The 16,169-nt window shown below is 44.2% G+C and overlaps 1 protein-coding gene across 1 annotated transcript; it reads left to right on the top strand.

The window, feature by feature from the left end:
* The first annotated feature begins 3,762 nt into the window (after nt 1-3,762).
* ACTR10 (actin related protein 10) lies at nt 3,763-14,526 on the top strand. The gene is made up of 12 exons (XM_061559523.1): nt 3,763-3,897; nt 5,640-5,712; nt 6,001-6,083; nt 6,652-6,760; nt 7,483-7,590; nt 8,581-8,648; nt 9,969-10,072; nt 10,996-11,075; nt 11,809-11,882; nt 12,316-12,397; nt 12,972-13,173; nt 13,777-14,526. Exons 1-12 carry the CDS (start codon nt 3,821-3,823, stop codon nt 13,953-13,955), a joined length of 1,239 nt encoding a protein of 412 aa, XP_061415507.1. The 5' UTR covers nt 3,763-3,820; the 3' UTR covers nt 13,956-14,526.
* The last annotated feature ends 1,643 nt before the right edge of the window (nt 14,527-16,169 follow it).

Raw genomic sequence — 16,169 nt, 5'->3', positions numbered from 1 at the left:
TTGAAAATGTGCGGTCCATTGGGTTTATATTACAGGGGTGCTTCAAAAAAATGTTACCATTTATATGGGACCATCGTTTTTAATGGGGAAAATGACGGATAATACACTGTGACATGATAACAAATGTATGTTAATAGCTTCAAAAAGTCGAAGAGTCTCTGCACTTGTTCGCCATCATTGTCAACACGTGCCTGGAATCTTATCCAGGTGGTCTCCAGAGTCCAGAGGCACATTTTATTGTGGTATTGTTGCAAATTCTGGGAAGTGTTCACATTTTTTCAAACGCCCTGTATATCTTTTTCAAAATCCATCTTCCAATTATATAAGCTACTCCTTGAGGTGTGAATTGGGCGTGGTTGTATACCTGGCGAGATGTTAATCACCTCGCCAGGTATACAGGAGGTCGCAGCATGTTAAATCACGACCCTGACGCCTGTTGTATATTTGGAGTTTGCGTGGCTCTCTTCCCGTGGTCACGTGGATTTTTCTCCAGCCCCTCCGGTCCCCCCCCCCCCCCCCCCCACATTTACAAACAAGCTTTTAGAGTACAGCATTTAGCTGCTATACATTTCCACATGATAAGCCACTTCGTTGAGTTATCCCCTGTGGTCAGGTGGCTTCTGAAAAAGAGTTATATAGCTCAGTGAGCCTTACCTGGTTAAATACAAATAGTGTATAGTTGTTTTAATTTCATGGGTGCACTTTGTGAATCTGCGTTTGAATGCTACATAAAAAAAACAATCAATAGGGCCTTCAGGTAACCTGGTGGAGGCTCACTGAAACTGCAAGTCTCTTTTAAAAGTTACACACACCGGATTAATAATTAGCTTTTTTCTCTCTCAAATGGATGTTATAATTTCTGCAATCAGAAAACCTAAGATAGCAAATATTGTCTCCATTTATATTTGTCTTTATTTATCCAATCAATATTTTGAGAACATCATATTGACGATGAAGAAAAGTAAAGTGGACTTGGGCAGGACACATCGTGAGTAAAGATGATGGCCGGATGGGCGAGACGAGAAACGGAGTGGCAGCCAAAGTAGGGAAAATGCCCGAGCGTACGTCCAGAGTGGAGATGGAGCGATTAAATTGGCTCCTGTGGAGGTGCTGAGTGGATTTTTGCCATTATAAGACCGTGAGAGATGACAAGATCTTTGGAAGGGTTTGATCCAGCAGTGAATTGATCATGGCTGATGATGAGTGAGATATGAAGAAATACAAAATACATGTATACCTATACATGTGAGAATGTCTCTTGGTAAGAACTGGAACCCCAGAGATTGAGGAGGAAAAAACAAAAACAGATAACTGGAGGGTCGAAAATATTAATACCATTAAAAAAGATATACAAAGAAAAATATTACATTATACATGATGTGGAAAATGAAGGTCTTACATGTAAAAAAAGCACGTAAAAATAATCCGTTCCTCTGTACTGTATTATAGTCTGCCTCTGTGAAACCGAAGACAATATCGATCAATAACAGGCGCGTCAGTGCGGACGATGGTGTGTACAGAGAGGCATCTGTGTGCACTAGCCATGCACAAACAGGCTGCCTGTGGAGAATATAAATAACCACATTTCTTACAGAGGGGGGGATGAGACAATGGGTGTCGAAAACCGGTCCACGGGTGAGCTTGTATCGAATCAAAGCTGCTGAAATTATGCACCCCAGGAAAAAAAGGTCGCGTGACTGACGGAATGTGTAAAACAGACTTGTAGTTTTGATGTAGACGAAGGGATATATGAACGAGACATTTTTCTGCACATGCACTTTGTACGTAAGACCGATTTGTTTTGTGACGTTAGAGGTTTTTTTGTGGTTAGATCGCGTAAATCTACAAATACGACGTTTCGGCAGTAATTACAACTAGCTTCATCAGGCGACAGGCGACAGCCTGATGAAGCGAGCTGTAATTACGCATGAATAAATACCGGTGAGCGGCCAGATGTAATAAACATAAACTAAACGTCACAGTACTCAGATTTTAAATTTTGTGGCTTGGCTCTCCAACACACAACCGGTTAGTGCTGTACTAGTACACTACACTATACACTACACTATACACTACACTACACACTAGTGCTGTACTAGTGTCGAATTGGCCACGTTCTGTTTACGTGACAACCCTCACTAGTTGGCTGTGTCGGGTGGTGGCGGGTTTAACGACACATTTATACATTTAAGCGATCTAACCCCCCCAAAAAAACCCTCTATTATGGATGACATTGGTCGCCAAAGCCTGCTACGTGTTAAACTCTCACGTTCGGTGCGATATGATAACGAAGCTGTAAATGCTAAAGCAGTCTCCACGTCCATTCAGACGCTGTCTTTCCGACAGACCTGTTCTTCACCTGAGGACGGCTGCTTGCGTTGTGGCCGAAACGTCGTGAGAATTATTTTATTATGTTTTATTTTTATTATTTCCCTTCTACGTGACTTTACCGAAAGAACCAAGAAGGCAGTCTCCACGTATCGAGTGGGTTTGTCGTGCCCGTGTGAGCTGGGTGTTGACTTCAGTGCCTGCGTGTGGCAGATTCGTTTGCTTTGTTTAATCCGTAAAACGTTCAATTTTCTAAAATATATGGTTTCATTGACAACATACGCTTTCGAAAATCGAACATTTAAAACGTTGACAATGACATTCCACGAAACTGTCAAGGGGCCGTCCATAAATGACGTCACGCACCTAGGGGGGGGGTCAGACATTTGTGACGATGTGACGAGGGGGGGGGGGAAATGTGACGTCACATCAAAATGTTCAACTTTAAATAAATATAGACAACACTTTCTACTTAATTAAATAGACGTTTTAATAAATGTTTTCTCATACAACATCAAAGTGCAGCGCCACATTAAATACGCACTACAATGACAATAGTTTAAAGCGATTTGAAGCATGTTTTTTATTTTTTGTTGGGGGGGGGCAGAGCTTTGTGACGTCATATTTGAGGGGGGGGGGTCTGACTTTTTGTGACGCCGTGTATCGAGAGGGGGGGGGGGGGTCAAAAATCGTCCAAAATCGCGTGACGTAATTTATGGACGGCCCCAAAGTTATATGGCTTACCCCGTATTCTAGTCCAGGGAAATTGAGTTTTCAGGTCCATACGGCGTGCAGCCGTTTCAATATGGGCAAGACACATTGTTTTGACTATCTAGAATTGTTTAGACTATTTGTGTTTCTCCCTTGTGATGGGTCTTTGTAGGATGAGCGTGATCAATAAGCCCTGAATGTGTCTGTAATAATAGGGTAGGACACTGATAAGGGGGGTGACAGGTTTGCGATGATCCCATAACCGTGATTTTCGGCGTGTTTGACGTACCCTGTTTAGGGTACCCATACACAACTAAACTACAGAGCTGGCTGATAATAAAAGACTATGCATCATAAGTTGAGGTTCCGATACGAAATTTACATTGTAAATCAGACGAGAGGATTGTGTAGTGCATGCAGCTTGTATGCACTAAGGATTGTAATACCACAGCTTGTAGGCATTGGGAAATGTAGTTACATTGTCCGAATGCACTAGGGATTCTAGTGCCATCGCGTGTATGAACTGGGGATTATAGTTATCTATCCTATGTGCACTAGCTATTTCAGTACTCGATTCTATGTGAACTAGGGATTGTAGTACCAGTCTGTGTGGACTAGGAATTACAATGCCATTCGCCTGTGTGCACTTGGAAATATAGTTCCGTAGCCTATCTGCACTAGAGTTTGTAATTGCTTATATCCTGTGTGCACTGGGGATTGTAGCGCCATTGCCCGAGTGGTCTGGAGATTGTGGAGGGAGTGGCGCACGGGGAAGGCCGCGATGCCTCTCTTCGAGGGCTTGGGCATCGGCGGCGAGAAGACAGCGGTGGTGTTCGACTTCGGCGCCGCCTTCACCAAGTGAGTCGGGCCACGGGAGGCCACGAGAGGCCACGGGAGGCCACGGGGCCGGGCCACGGGGCCAGGCCACGGGGTCCGGCCAGCCCAGGTCTATGGTGGCTTTGGGCCTCTGAGCCTGTAACAATGCGCCCCCAGTCCACCAGGTGTAGGAGGCCAAGCGGGGTGGAGTCTGGACGACGCTTGGCTGGGTGACCCACCATGCATAAAGGGTTGTTATAGGCTGCGTGGTGGGCAGCAGAGGGCAGTGCCGGCCGCCGCCAACCCGCATTGACCAGCGTGGTGAAGTATGGTCACATCACCCCCACGATCCGTACGGTGTGGTGGGGCCCTCATCCAGCAGTGGAATTGACGCGTTCACGCTCATCCCCTGGGCCTTCGTGATGGTCTCTTACATTCGTTCAACCTCGAATTGTGGGGGTACAGGACGCACAGTACGGCGTGGTCCAGATGTCTTGTGACCCCCATTTAATTCTCTAAAACGTAATGTGTTTTTGCAAACCAACATAATGCGGATAATGAGTCACACCATGCACATTGACTGCATTACAGAGATCTACCATATTAATCTCAAGCTTCATTCATGAGATGAAAAATAATTGTAATGTAACGTTACGGACACTGCATTAGAATTATTATAATGGCGATGCCGGTATTGTTGAACACACCGGTCTTGTATTGTAACATGGGCAGTGCTCCAATGATGATCTTTAAGAAGCGTGATACCAGTGTTAACATTCTTACTCTTAGGTTTTTTCGGTAAAGTCACGTAGGTAAAAACAATAATAAATGAAAATAAATGAAAATAACTCAATTAAATCACAATGGATTTAAATGAAAATAACTCAATTAAATCACAATGATTTAATTGAGTTATTTTCATTTACTATTATTTCATTTTATTATTGTTTTTTACCTACGTGACTTTACCGAAAAAACCTAAGAGTATGAATCCTTGCAGTCACGAAAGCTTCAAATCTAGAGTTAACATTCTTGTCACATGTGACAAAAGCTACACTGCACTGATGATCACTACTAAGGGTGAAACTGGTACTGTATACAGCTACCACGTAGGATTGAACTTGGCTATAATATAATGATGATATCCAATAAAGGTGAAACGTACTTGTTATTGTATAATGCGGATGTGCTGCAGTGCTGATTCCTAGTCGGAGCGAACCAGTGCACACTTGTGCAATGATCATGTTTAAACCGTGATGGTGATCTCTAATCAAGGTTAAACCAGCACACAAACTTTAGGTTTGAATTGTACAATGTGATACTTGTCTGCTCTTGCATAAAATATTTATACTGGTAGGAACCTCCTGGTTACACCAGCCCACAGGGGATTATTGTGTCCGTCGTGCAGGGAGGGGCTGGATGGGGAGGGGCTGGGTGGGGAGGGGCTGGGTGGGGAGGGGCTGGGTGGGGGTGGTAGGGGAGGGGCTGGGTGGGGGTGGGGAGGGGCTGGGTGGGGAGAGTGGAGCTGGGTGGGAGGGGTGGGGCTGGATGGGGAGGGGCTGGTCACCCTGTGGTGCCCTTATAAAACTCAACGTTTAACCTACTCACGCCGGCTTGTGCCCGCCCTCACAGTCGGGCATATTTGCGGAATACACCACGCCGCCGTTGACCCTGGCCATTGACCGAGCAACCCAACGTTCCTACCAGCTCCCTCCGCAGGAATGTGTTTGGTACGTAGCTGGCAGTGTATAAACGAAGGCGATGTGTGGTTCATGTATTTCCAGATGTGGATTTGCAGGGGAGCCCGGGCCACGATGCATCCTGCCCAGTGAGGTGAAGGGTCCGGGGACGTCCACGGTATGCCTATCCCCTCCAACGCGATGGCTCTTACGATTGTCCTTCCTTAAATACAGATATCGTCTTGTAAACATGTGCGGGTCATATGCATAACATATATTTAGTAAAGCTGATGTCATTATAAGCAGTAGAAATTAAGGAACATGCAACAAGCCATTGGAGTCGGTTGCATTAAGTAACATTTTCCATGCATTACCTGCATGAATCAATGAAGATGTACATTTTCTGGAAGATGCTTTTTGTGTGTTTATAAAAACCATCACCCCTCTGTGTGGTGTGTACTCACAGCCGGTGAAAGTGGTGCAATATCATGTCAACACGGATGAGCTCTACCAGAACCTGAAGGACTTCATACACGTGCTTTACTTCAGGTGCTTCCCAGACCGGTCTCACGGACTTACTCCAGTAGAGCATTATACTGGTAGGAACCTCCTGGTTCCACCAGCCCACAGGGGATTATTGTGTCCGTCCGTCCATCCGTCGTGCATCCAAAAATGGGAGGGGTGGGGCTGGGTGGGGAGGAAGGGGCTGGGTCGGGAGGGAGGGGCTGGGTGGGGAGGGGTGGGGAGGGTGGGGAGGGGCTGGGTGGGGAGGGGAGGGGCTGGGTGGGGAGGGGCTGGGTGGGGAGGGTGGGGCTGGGTGGGGGGTGGGTGGGAGGGGTGGGACTGGGTGGAGAGGGGCTGGTCACCCCGTGGTTCCCTTATAAAACTCAACATTTAACCTACTCACACCGGCTTGTGCCCGCCCTCAGAGTCGGGCATATTTGCAGAATACACCACGCCGCCGTTGACCCTGGCCATTGACCGAGCAACCCAACGTTCCTACCAGCTCCCTCCGCAGGAATGTGTTTAGAAACTGAAGGTTAATGGTTACAAAACAGGTGAGCGACACGGTGGCACTCATTCACGCACCGATCTAGCATGTCTTCTTGTTGTGCAGGCACCTGCTCGTAAACCCACGGGACCGACGCGTCGTGGTCGTGGAGTCCATGCTGTGTCCGACGCACTTCCGTGAAGCCGTCGCTCGGGTCTTCTTCAAGCACTTTGAGGCATGGTCTCCACTTGGCACCTACAGTTCTTTGCACAGCCTTTCTTGCCTGCACAGTGCAGTGTTTAATCATGGTCTGCATTCTACTCTCTGATTACTTAATTGAGATAAACCACACAGTAACATTGCACCCTTGCTGGCAGGTGCTGCACATATCTTGTACCACACAGGGACAGCTGCCACTGGAGGTCCCCTTGGCTAGACTGCAGCAGAGCATTGAAATGGTTTCGATTAGTTAAGCAGCCTCTAAATGAAAATCCTTATCCTAAAATCCAAGTGCATCTTCCTGGATGCCTGTTTGCCAGCGATGACATTTGAGTTGTTGCTTCAGTTTGAAGATGGCCCTTGGGTTTGATGCATTGCTGGGTATCTAATGAGCATTGTTAGTATGCAAACACATATTTCGTGTGAACTATGGCAGCTTCTCAAACAAAGTAAAACAAGCCGACTGCCAGATGCCAAATCTCAGTACTAACCAGCGCAGCCTGCACATTAAAATAACATAACTATAAAGTAAGCCGCCTATTATTCATACAGAGCTCGTTGATGTTATTGAGATTAAAATTATTATTTGAAGGCCTTACTTGGCAGGGTTTATTTTGCTTTGTAGACGTGGTGACTTGTATCCGGTAGAAACGTTACTCGTTACGAGTGATGTTTGACTCTGCTGGCTGCATGGTGTTCGTTGAGTGTTTCACTCGATATTTGTTTGATATTTTACAGGTCCCCTCGGTTCTGTTTGCGCCAAGTCACCTCATGGCTGTTCTGACCCTGGGCATCAACACAGCACTTGTTATGGACTGCGGATACAATGAAACCTTGGTCCTACCTGTATCCTTGAATTAATTTCAATAACAGGTTAATTCAAAACACGATTAAAAGCCACACTGTCAGTGAAAGGAGGAACTCAATCTTAAAGCTTCATCACTGCAGGAATTAATATTATTTTTTTGTTCTCCACCTGATGACGACCGCTTGTGTTGCGATCAAAACGTCGTAGTTTTTTTTAACCTATCTACGTGACTTTACCTAAAGACCCAAAGAATATGAGGATTTCAATGTTTGGTTGACTTACCTTCAGGAAATACTTAGAATTACAGAGACTAGCTGAAATAATCACGGTAGTTTAGGTTGGGTAGTGGGTGTTGTGAAATTAATTATGCATCCCATATAATTAATATTCGATTTGTCTGGCAAGTCAAGAGTCTCAGAGAGTTGGCCAAATGTGACTTATTTAACATTTTGTTATGATCAGGACTGTGAATATGAACAGTCTCTCTGACATAAAGGGTTTTTTTAAGAATGGCTGCACAAAAGTGCATGCTTTATTCCTGAAAATGGGGATATTTGGAATACCAACTGCGTGCTTAAAAAAAGCCAAATCTTTAGATATGCATAGATCATAAACCCATACCGACACGCATGCACAGACTGTGAATTCAGATTGAACCTGTATGTATATGGAAATGACTAAACATAGGTCGTTAGCCGACCCTAAAGTCTTGCACTCCGGGCAAAACATTTTTCATTCGGAGCCTCAAGGAGTCTTGCCTCTGCCTGTTTACGAGAGGATGAATCTGAAAAGTGTGAAAACAGACCACGTATAGCCATATCAGAAAGGTTATCCTTAAAAAAAGATGTATACTGTGTGTCAAATGACACATCTCCTCCTCGTTCATATGCTCAGTTGTGAGAAATTTTCAGTACTAACTTTAAGAATGTTTGAGCCATGTGGCTGTTTACCATGTGAAAATGCTTGATGCGTAATTGTTCTAGAATTTTAGAAATTACTATGACTTCAGTTTTCCTGAGTGATATCAGGTCTGTGAAGGCATCCCGGTCGTCAGCGCCTGGGAGGCAATGCCGCTGGGAGGAAAAGCATTACACAGGTCAGCTTTGACTTGGACGTCTGTGTCGCATGGGCACAGAGGTTTTGCGAGGGTTTCCCTTGGATAGACACACTCATCAGGAATGTTCTTACAATTTACAGCTGTTTGTCAATCCACTGCTGGAAAAATTCCACCCTTTTCCAAGTTAGTCATGGGGGTTGATTGACCATACTTCACCATGCTGGTCAATGTGGGTTGGAGAAGGGAGAGAGCCCCAGGACCTGAGGTGCCACCACTGACGTCAGCCGTGGCCGGTCATCAAACCCTAGTGGCTGGATTCATAGTGTAGAGCGCTAACCACTGTGCCACAACTCCACCCGCTTGAAGAAATGTTAAATCCAAATAACATTTTGTTATTTTTATCAAAATATCTTCAATTGATGGTATGGTAGTTTAAATTTTCTGTTAAGTAAAACAATTGATTCAGCATTGAAACCTTAATCTTATTTGTATTTTTGTATTTTAAGATTGCTTAATACGGCTAATTAACATTTTACATTCGCATTTTATAAGGTCTACTTATTCATAATTTTAAAGATTTTAGCCCTTTGGTATTACTTATACTTTGTAACGTTAGTATAGTTAGAGTGTATACCTTTTATATAAGTTAAGATTCCTACTTGTTCAATGTATGCACCGTCCCGCCATAGTGAATTCCTTGTTTGTGCAAACTTACATGGCGATTAAAACCGTCCCAATGGCCTAATTTGACCGGCTCTCACCATGCACCAAGCATCTTGACTTATCCATCGTGTGGGTTTGTTGTGGCACATTTATTTGCAAGTCTTTAAGTTATGCTGCAGCGACATCACTAGAGGGCAGTATGGTGGTACTGTTCTTCTGAAGTCACAATTGAATTTAATGAAAAAATATGTTGCTTTAAACGCATGTTAGAAACCAGAGTCACACACGCCTAGGTATGTGGTAGAAAATAAGTGTTGAGCTGTGTTACAACACACCGATGCATTGGAGAGTAATACTTATGGCACGTTTTATTCATTTGACATTTTTATTAATTTGCTTATGTCGGGTGGAGGGTTTATGGTATTTTATGCACGACCTAACCCAAAAAAAATTCGGAATCTCCCATACCTTGTTAATCTGCGATCTCTACAGGAGGGGATCTAAGGTAAGGCTTCAAAACCTTTACAAACAAATCCTCCTTCCCCCTTAGTGTATCCCTAACGTGGGCTAAGGTGACCCATGACCATCATTTGGGGGGGTGTTCAAAGTACCACTTATTTTGGATTGTGTCTTCGAATGATGGAATTGGTAGATAACAAATAGAAATTCATTAATTGTGCCGGTTGGTCATTGCAGAGAGCTGAGGTCCATGCTGCAGGAAGGAAGCCCAGCGGAAGCCACCAGCGAGCCCAGTCAGAGCCCCTCTCTGCTACCCGAGGATGTTTTGGAGGACATCAAAGGTAGTGCATTACAAAGCGCCAACACAAGTGCATGAATTAATATTACAACCGCACGTGCACCCACCCCCAACTCCTGGGCGACGGCACATCGTGCGCATGACCTGCCAATGCCTCTGCATGAAAGCCGTCAAAATGGCTTGTGGCATGATAACATTTTTTTTAAGTCACGATTTATTGTTCATATTATGTTAATTAGGCAATTTAGCTACGTTATAATCTGAACATCTGCTCTTGTTTAGTTGCATGGCATGTTTTGCATGCTGATTGCAGGAATGTCCTTGGCTGAGATGTGGTGTGTAAGTGGTGATTAGCGCGATTGTCTGCTTTGGTGAATGCAAGGATATTGTTGATTATAGTATGATATTAAAACTGGATATATTTACGCATGAGATTTAAGAGTTACATTTTTTAGATGATTGTATTTCGTTTTTTGTGTGAGATCTATTACCCAGAGCTGTGATTTCACAGTATAGTTAGTAAAGCAGCAGGCATCTGTAAGATTGTGAGTTCATGTCCTTGCCAGAATTAATTTCTCTTGAGTCAAAACAGTGACCACCAAACTTTTGAGCGGTGCTGCTTGATGATTAGACAGTGCTTGCCATAGGAATTGGAATATCCTCCATAGGCACATGAGGATATGGGCTCTAAATTTTGATTTAAAGCTTTCGTGACTGCAGGGATTCATATTCTTGGTTCTCTTGGTAAAGTCACGTAGAAGGAAAGTAATAAAATAATAAAAATATAAAACAATAAAATTCTCACGACGTTTCGACTGCAACACAAGCAATCATCATCAGGTGTGAAATCAACAGCAAGAAAATTAGAAAAAAAAGTGCACAATGTTTTGGAGATTTTAAAATGTTGTGGTTCAGGATTTGATTGGCTGTGTCATTCATTCTGGGTTTGTGATGTGCCGGTCGCAGTTCGCACGTGCTTTGTGTCGGACTTGCTGCGTGGCCAGAAGCTGCAGGCCGCACGCTTCCCAACGGAGGCATCCGCCAAGGTCCGTTCAAAGCTCACGTAGCATTTATTGTATTCACTGAATATATAATATGACTGAAAAAGGGATGGGATTTTAAATGAAAAAAATTCTACACAAGTAGAATTTTACAAATATGGATTCTGTAATGCTTTCCAATGTTTGTCCTTGGAAGTACAGTATTAGTTATGTTGTTTCCTTCGGAGCCGCACAACGAGATGATGTCACGCAGAATGAAGTCATTGGGAAGTGTGGCCAAACAGCCATATCCATTACGGTTGGTTTTTATTGGCAAGTTTTGGACAACTCTATAATACAATTAGCTCATTTCCTATAGGGTGTGTCTCTGATAGTAACACAACTTTTTACTAAAATGTTATTTAAATTGGATCATCTTTAGGAGTTGTATTGCTATTTAGAGTTATTGTGACCCTCTGCTACAACAGCAACAACGATAACAGCCGCCATTTGCCACTAAGTGGCGATGACGTCACTATGGCACTTATGCCCGGCAAGGTGCAGTCTGAGGGGTAATCCCTCCACCTGGCACTTGCCAAATACCACAGTAGAAACGCCCTCTGCTACAGACATACACACACATAAGACAGGCAGACTAATAGATAGAGCCCCAATGCATTAGCGATTTCAACCTTCATTGAAAACTTTATTTTAAGAGTGTTAAAAAGTGAAAGCATGGCAATGCATTCGATTTTCTTGTCCATATTACGATCGTGTGTGGTGGTGTGTGCCATGACAGCGGCCGACTGCCCCGCCAGATGTCTCGTACCCTTTGGACGGTGAGAACATTCTGATTGTCAAGGGAGAGATCAGGTACGTTCTTCATGCAGCTCATATCCCTGGCAATTTTCAGACGCACTCTTGTAGTACACCAGGTTGCACAGTAGCTTGAAACCTTGAGTAATAATTAATGATGACATGCTATTCAAGTATTGAGAAAAGCCTGATTAGTTACTTTTATTTTATCGGGTGAGAACTAATTAAGACTTCAAGTCTTTTTTGTAACAAATGACACCAAAAAACAGTCACACTCTTGCAAGGAGAATGCCTAAAATCTCAAAACTAAAAACCATAATTGATGTAAAGTGCACACAGAATACATTTTTGTTAAATATTTTGTAAGCGTTTTAAAAATGTTTTTTGCATTATCTTGCACATTGGAATTTTCATTTTTACTGCTCACATTTATCACAACAAATTCATAAAAGTCAGTGAATTTTATTGAGGTGTTTCCTTTGCTTTGCAGGGACTCTCTGTGCGAGATTCTTTTCGTGCAGGACAATGAGGAGAAATCCGTGGCCACCCTAATGCTGGACTGCTTGGTTAAGGTGAGGCCTGCTCATCAAATTGAGTCCTGTCTATATTCTTGGGTCTTTCGGTAAAGTCACATAGATAGGTTCAAAGAAAATAATCAAAAATAGCAGAAAACTACGACGTTTTTATCACAAGGCAATATTTCTATGGTAAAATATGTGGGAAGAGTTGGCTTTACCACAGCGAAACATGTCTCGTCTGTGCCTTCTTTCCCTTTCGCTTTTGCTAACCACTGAGGTGCAGTAACTGCTACTTTCAACACGCATATCTGGCTGGGAATCTAACAGTGGTAGGGGATGTGATTGTGTAGAAAGGCAACATTTTACATGTCGGTTAAAGTTCACCGATATCAAAATGTTGACATTCCCACGATCTCATTGCAAATCATAGTGCAAATCGCTGAGGTGATGTTTTAACCATTTTGTCAGATTGTGAATATCGGTGAAATAGTTTGATACCTTCATCACCATCAACGATTATCAATGCAGTGCTGCATGCAGGAGCGTTTGGTGTAATCGTTTTCCCATCATCAGTCTAGCTTGCACCCGTTTAATGAGATTTGACGGTGCTTCCATCAATGCCCAACAGTGCCCCATGGACCTGCGCACGACCCTGGCAAAGAACCTGGTGGTGATGGGGGGCACGGCGCAACTGCCGGGCTTCACCCACCGCCTGCTGGCCGAAATAAAGCAGCTGCTACAGCAGCCCAAGTACCAGGCGGTGCTGTCCGTGACCAGCGTCTGCGTGCACACGCCTCCCGCCAAGCCCAACTACGTGGCCTGGCTTGGAGGTGCTGCCCTCTCTCCCCCTACATACATACTACATTGCATGCATGGTCACCCCCTTGAATAGTTACTGAAGCATCTTGTGGTGGATGAGATGCTTAATTTTTCTCTTGAGTTCTCCACTCAAGGGCAGGTTTGGGTGTCATTTCTTCCATTCAACCAGATCAAGATACTTAATCGAATACAACAAATCCATCTTTGGCAACTTACATTGTTTTTGTATAACAAATGTAATAGCTCTGATTACAAATGTTGATATTCACATTGTGGCATTTAATGCGAACAGTAATTGCAGTAGAATGCTACAGACATATTCTTGGTTTTTTCGGTAAAGTCACGTAGAAGGGAAATAATAAAATAAATAACAAGATTAAAAAAATGTTACAGACCTGATATCTGCTGAAGGTAAAAAAAACATTTTCACCAGATTTGGGCAAAACCAAAATTACTTTACCAAAACAGAATCAACGCTTATTTCCTAGAATTTGATACAAATGTCTCATTAATCGTAATGAACTACATTCAAACGGTTGATATTGTCATGAAAAGCGGCGACTGCTTTTGCACACGGATCAAGTCACTGACTCGTGCAATTCTTCTATCGACAGGAGCCATATTCGGGGCCCTGCAGGAGGTGCTGGGCAGCCGGTCAGTGTCGCGTGAGCTGTACGGGCAGACGGGGAAAATCCCCGACTGGTGCAGCCTCGGCAACCCTCCCCCAGACTCGCTGCTCGAGCCCAAAACCCCCGTGCCCATGCTCAAGAGGGCCTTCTCCACTGACAAGTAGCTCCTCAATGGGGCAGGCACTACAGCAAATTATTTATGTTGCACAGATGTTTTATTTTAACATTTCTCACTCGACCTTCAAAGTGCTTGGCCTGAAACGAGTTTTTAATTAACTGCACATTGTTTAATTTAACAAGTGGTGCAGTGGTTCGCAGACAGCGCTATTAACCTGGTGACCAAAGTGTAATTGATGGCTACAGGTGACAGCGACAAGTGATGTCTGATGTTCCTGAGCACCTTCACAAACTCACACTGACCAAAGTGGTGAAGTATGGTCGAATAAACCCATAAGCATTGTGGCATGGGAAAGCCTTCATCCAGCAGTGGATTGACAACAAAGGGGGTGTACTGTAAATTCAACTAATGTGTTACTCCGTTTACTCCATTTACTGCATTGCTACTTTCGTTTTCATGAAGGCTCGTAATTGAAAGGTTGTGCGTTTAATGTGTCTGACCAATCTTTCGTTAACATATGCATTGATACTATATGTACGGTTGTGAGTAAGGCTTGCTAGAATTAGCTGTGGTAAATGCTTTGATAAGTCCGTTCAATAAAGGAAATACATGCCAGGCTGTGATGTTCATGTATGTTTTATATATTGAAGACTTAACAGATCACGCTTAATACTTTCAGCGATTCCACATGTGCAGTTTATGGACGTATTACATATATCCACATCCCATTGCTGTATAGCCTGGGGAGAGAAAGTACCCCCAGAGGATGATTGTGGAGCTGGAACAAGGAGATTTGTTCATGTGCTGCAGTAAGATGAATTGTGGCATTTTAGGACTGGGGGATGACAAGTGTGGGGGAAGCCTTTATCCAGCTGTGGATAGGGCATGGCTCAATACTGGGGATGGATTATACCGTGCCGTTTACAAGTGCATAATGAATTAAACTTGCACGGTCGATGCAAAAAACAAATTGACCCACATTTCCAACACTACTTCCCCATGCAATCAAACATGTTGATGAAGCACAAGGACCAAGAGAGACTTTATAAGGAACCTGACTAGTTTAAAACCAAAAATGAGGAAATGTCAATGTTTTGAGGCCAGCCATACAATTGTAGTACTTGGGGGGACCTGTCCCTCCTTTTGAGAAATCCATAAACGTGGTAGCTTCACCCTGAGATTTGATGACGTGCCCTGATTATATTATCGGTCCCATTAGTCTCTTGACGGATTAAGAGTGTCGCCGATAGTGATTCATTTCAACAATTCTGCTATGTGGAACCTGTCTATAGTGGACTGCAGGTAGGTGGTGCTGGTGGTCCATTGGAGACCAGAAGTAGAAATAATACTGGTAGGAACCTCTGGTTACACCAGCCCACAGGGGATTATTGTGTCCGTCCGTCCGGCGTGCAGGGAGCGGCTGGGTGGGGAGGGTGGGGAGGGTGGGGCTGGGTGGGGGGTGGGAGGGGTGGGGTTGGGTGGGGGGTGGGAGGGGTGGGGCTGGGTGGGGAGGGGCTGGTCACCCCGTGGTGCCCTTATAAAACTCAACGTTTAACCTACTCGCGCCGGCTTGTGACCGCCCTCACAGTCGGGCAAATTTGCGGAATACACCACGCCGCCGTTGACCCTGGCCATTGACCGAGCAACCCAACGTTCCTACCAGCTCCCTCCGCAGGACAATGTGTTTTGGTGCCACCCGTGGCTGCAGGTAGGGGGTGCTGTTGGCCTAGAAGTAATTTTTGGAGCAATCCCTTTCAAATTACAAACTCCTCGTAAAAGGACAGAATAAATATGGACGAGGGATAGTGTTGTAGTGCGACAACAGAAATGTAGACCGAGATCTAGCGATGAGAGAAGATACAGATGAGACTGGGTGAAATGAGAAAGATGCATGCTAAATTAGATGACGCAGAAGCATACAAGATACCCAAGACGAATTTATGAGATGTTTATGTTAATCAGTCGTGTGTGTTTATGATTTGAATTATAGCAGACATTTAGTTTCTCCAAATTTGTTTCGTGAAGTCGTTGCCTCGAGTGTTGTTTGGGGGAATTGGGGCACAACGCTTTTGGTTATGCCGAGCGCCACCACTTGCTGCAGCATGTAATTACGTATTTGGTGATACAGCGGTGACATTACGTGTAGCATGCACATGTTTGCATGCATTGCACCCACAAAGGCTCTCAGCCTTGTCCACACCACCAACTCAAAATTAAGTGAATTGCGTTGGCAGTGGTGCACAAGCGCACACATATAACA

The sequence above is a fragment of the Lethenteron reissneri genome, chromosome 25 (assembly GCF_015708825.2).
Source record: "Lethenteron reissneri isolate LAM-NWPU_2019-01 chromosome 25, ASM1570882v1, whole genome shotgun sequence".
NCBI lineage: Eukaryota > Metazoa > Chordata > Hyperoartia > Petromyzontiformes > Petromyzontidae > Lethenteron > Lethenteron reissneri.
The sequence above is the reverse complement of the archived record's forward strand: the minus strand, read 5'-3'. Positions and strand labels throughout refer to the sequence as shown.

Coding starts and splice junctions, on each gene's coding strand:
- ACTR10 (XM_061559523.1), top strand. CDS start 3,821: ATGCCTCTCTTCGAGGGCTTGGGCATCGGCGGCGAGAAGACAGCGGTG. Junction 5,713..6,000: donor AGGGTCCGGGGACGTCCACG/GTATGCCTATCC, acceptor GTGTACTCACAG/CCGGTGAAAGTGGTGCAATA. Junction 6,084..6,651: donor ATACACGTGCTTTACTTCAG/GTGCTTCCCAGA, acceptor CTTGTTGTGCAG/GCACCTGCTCGTAAACCCAC.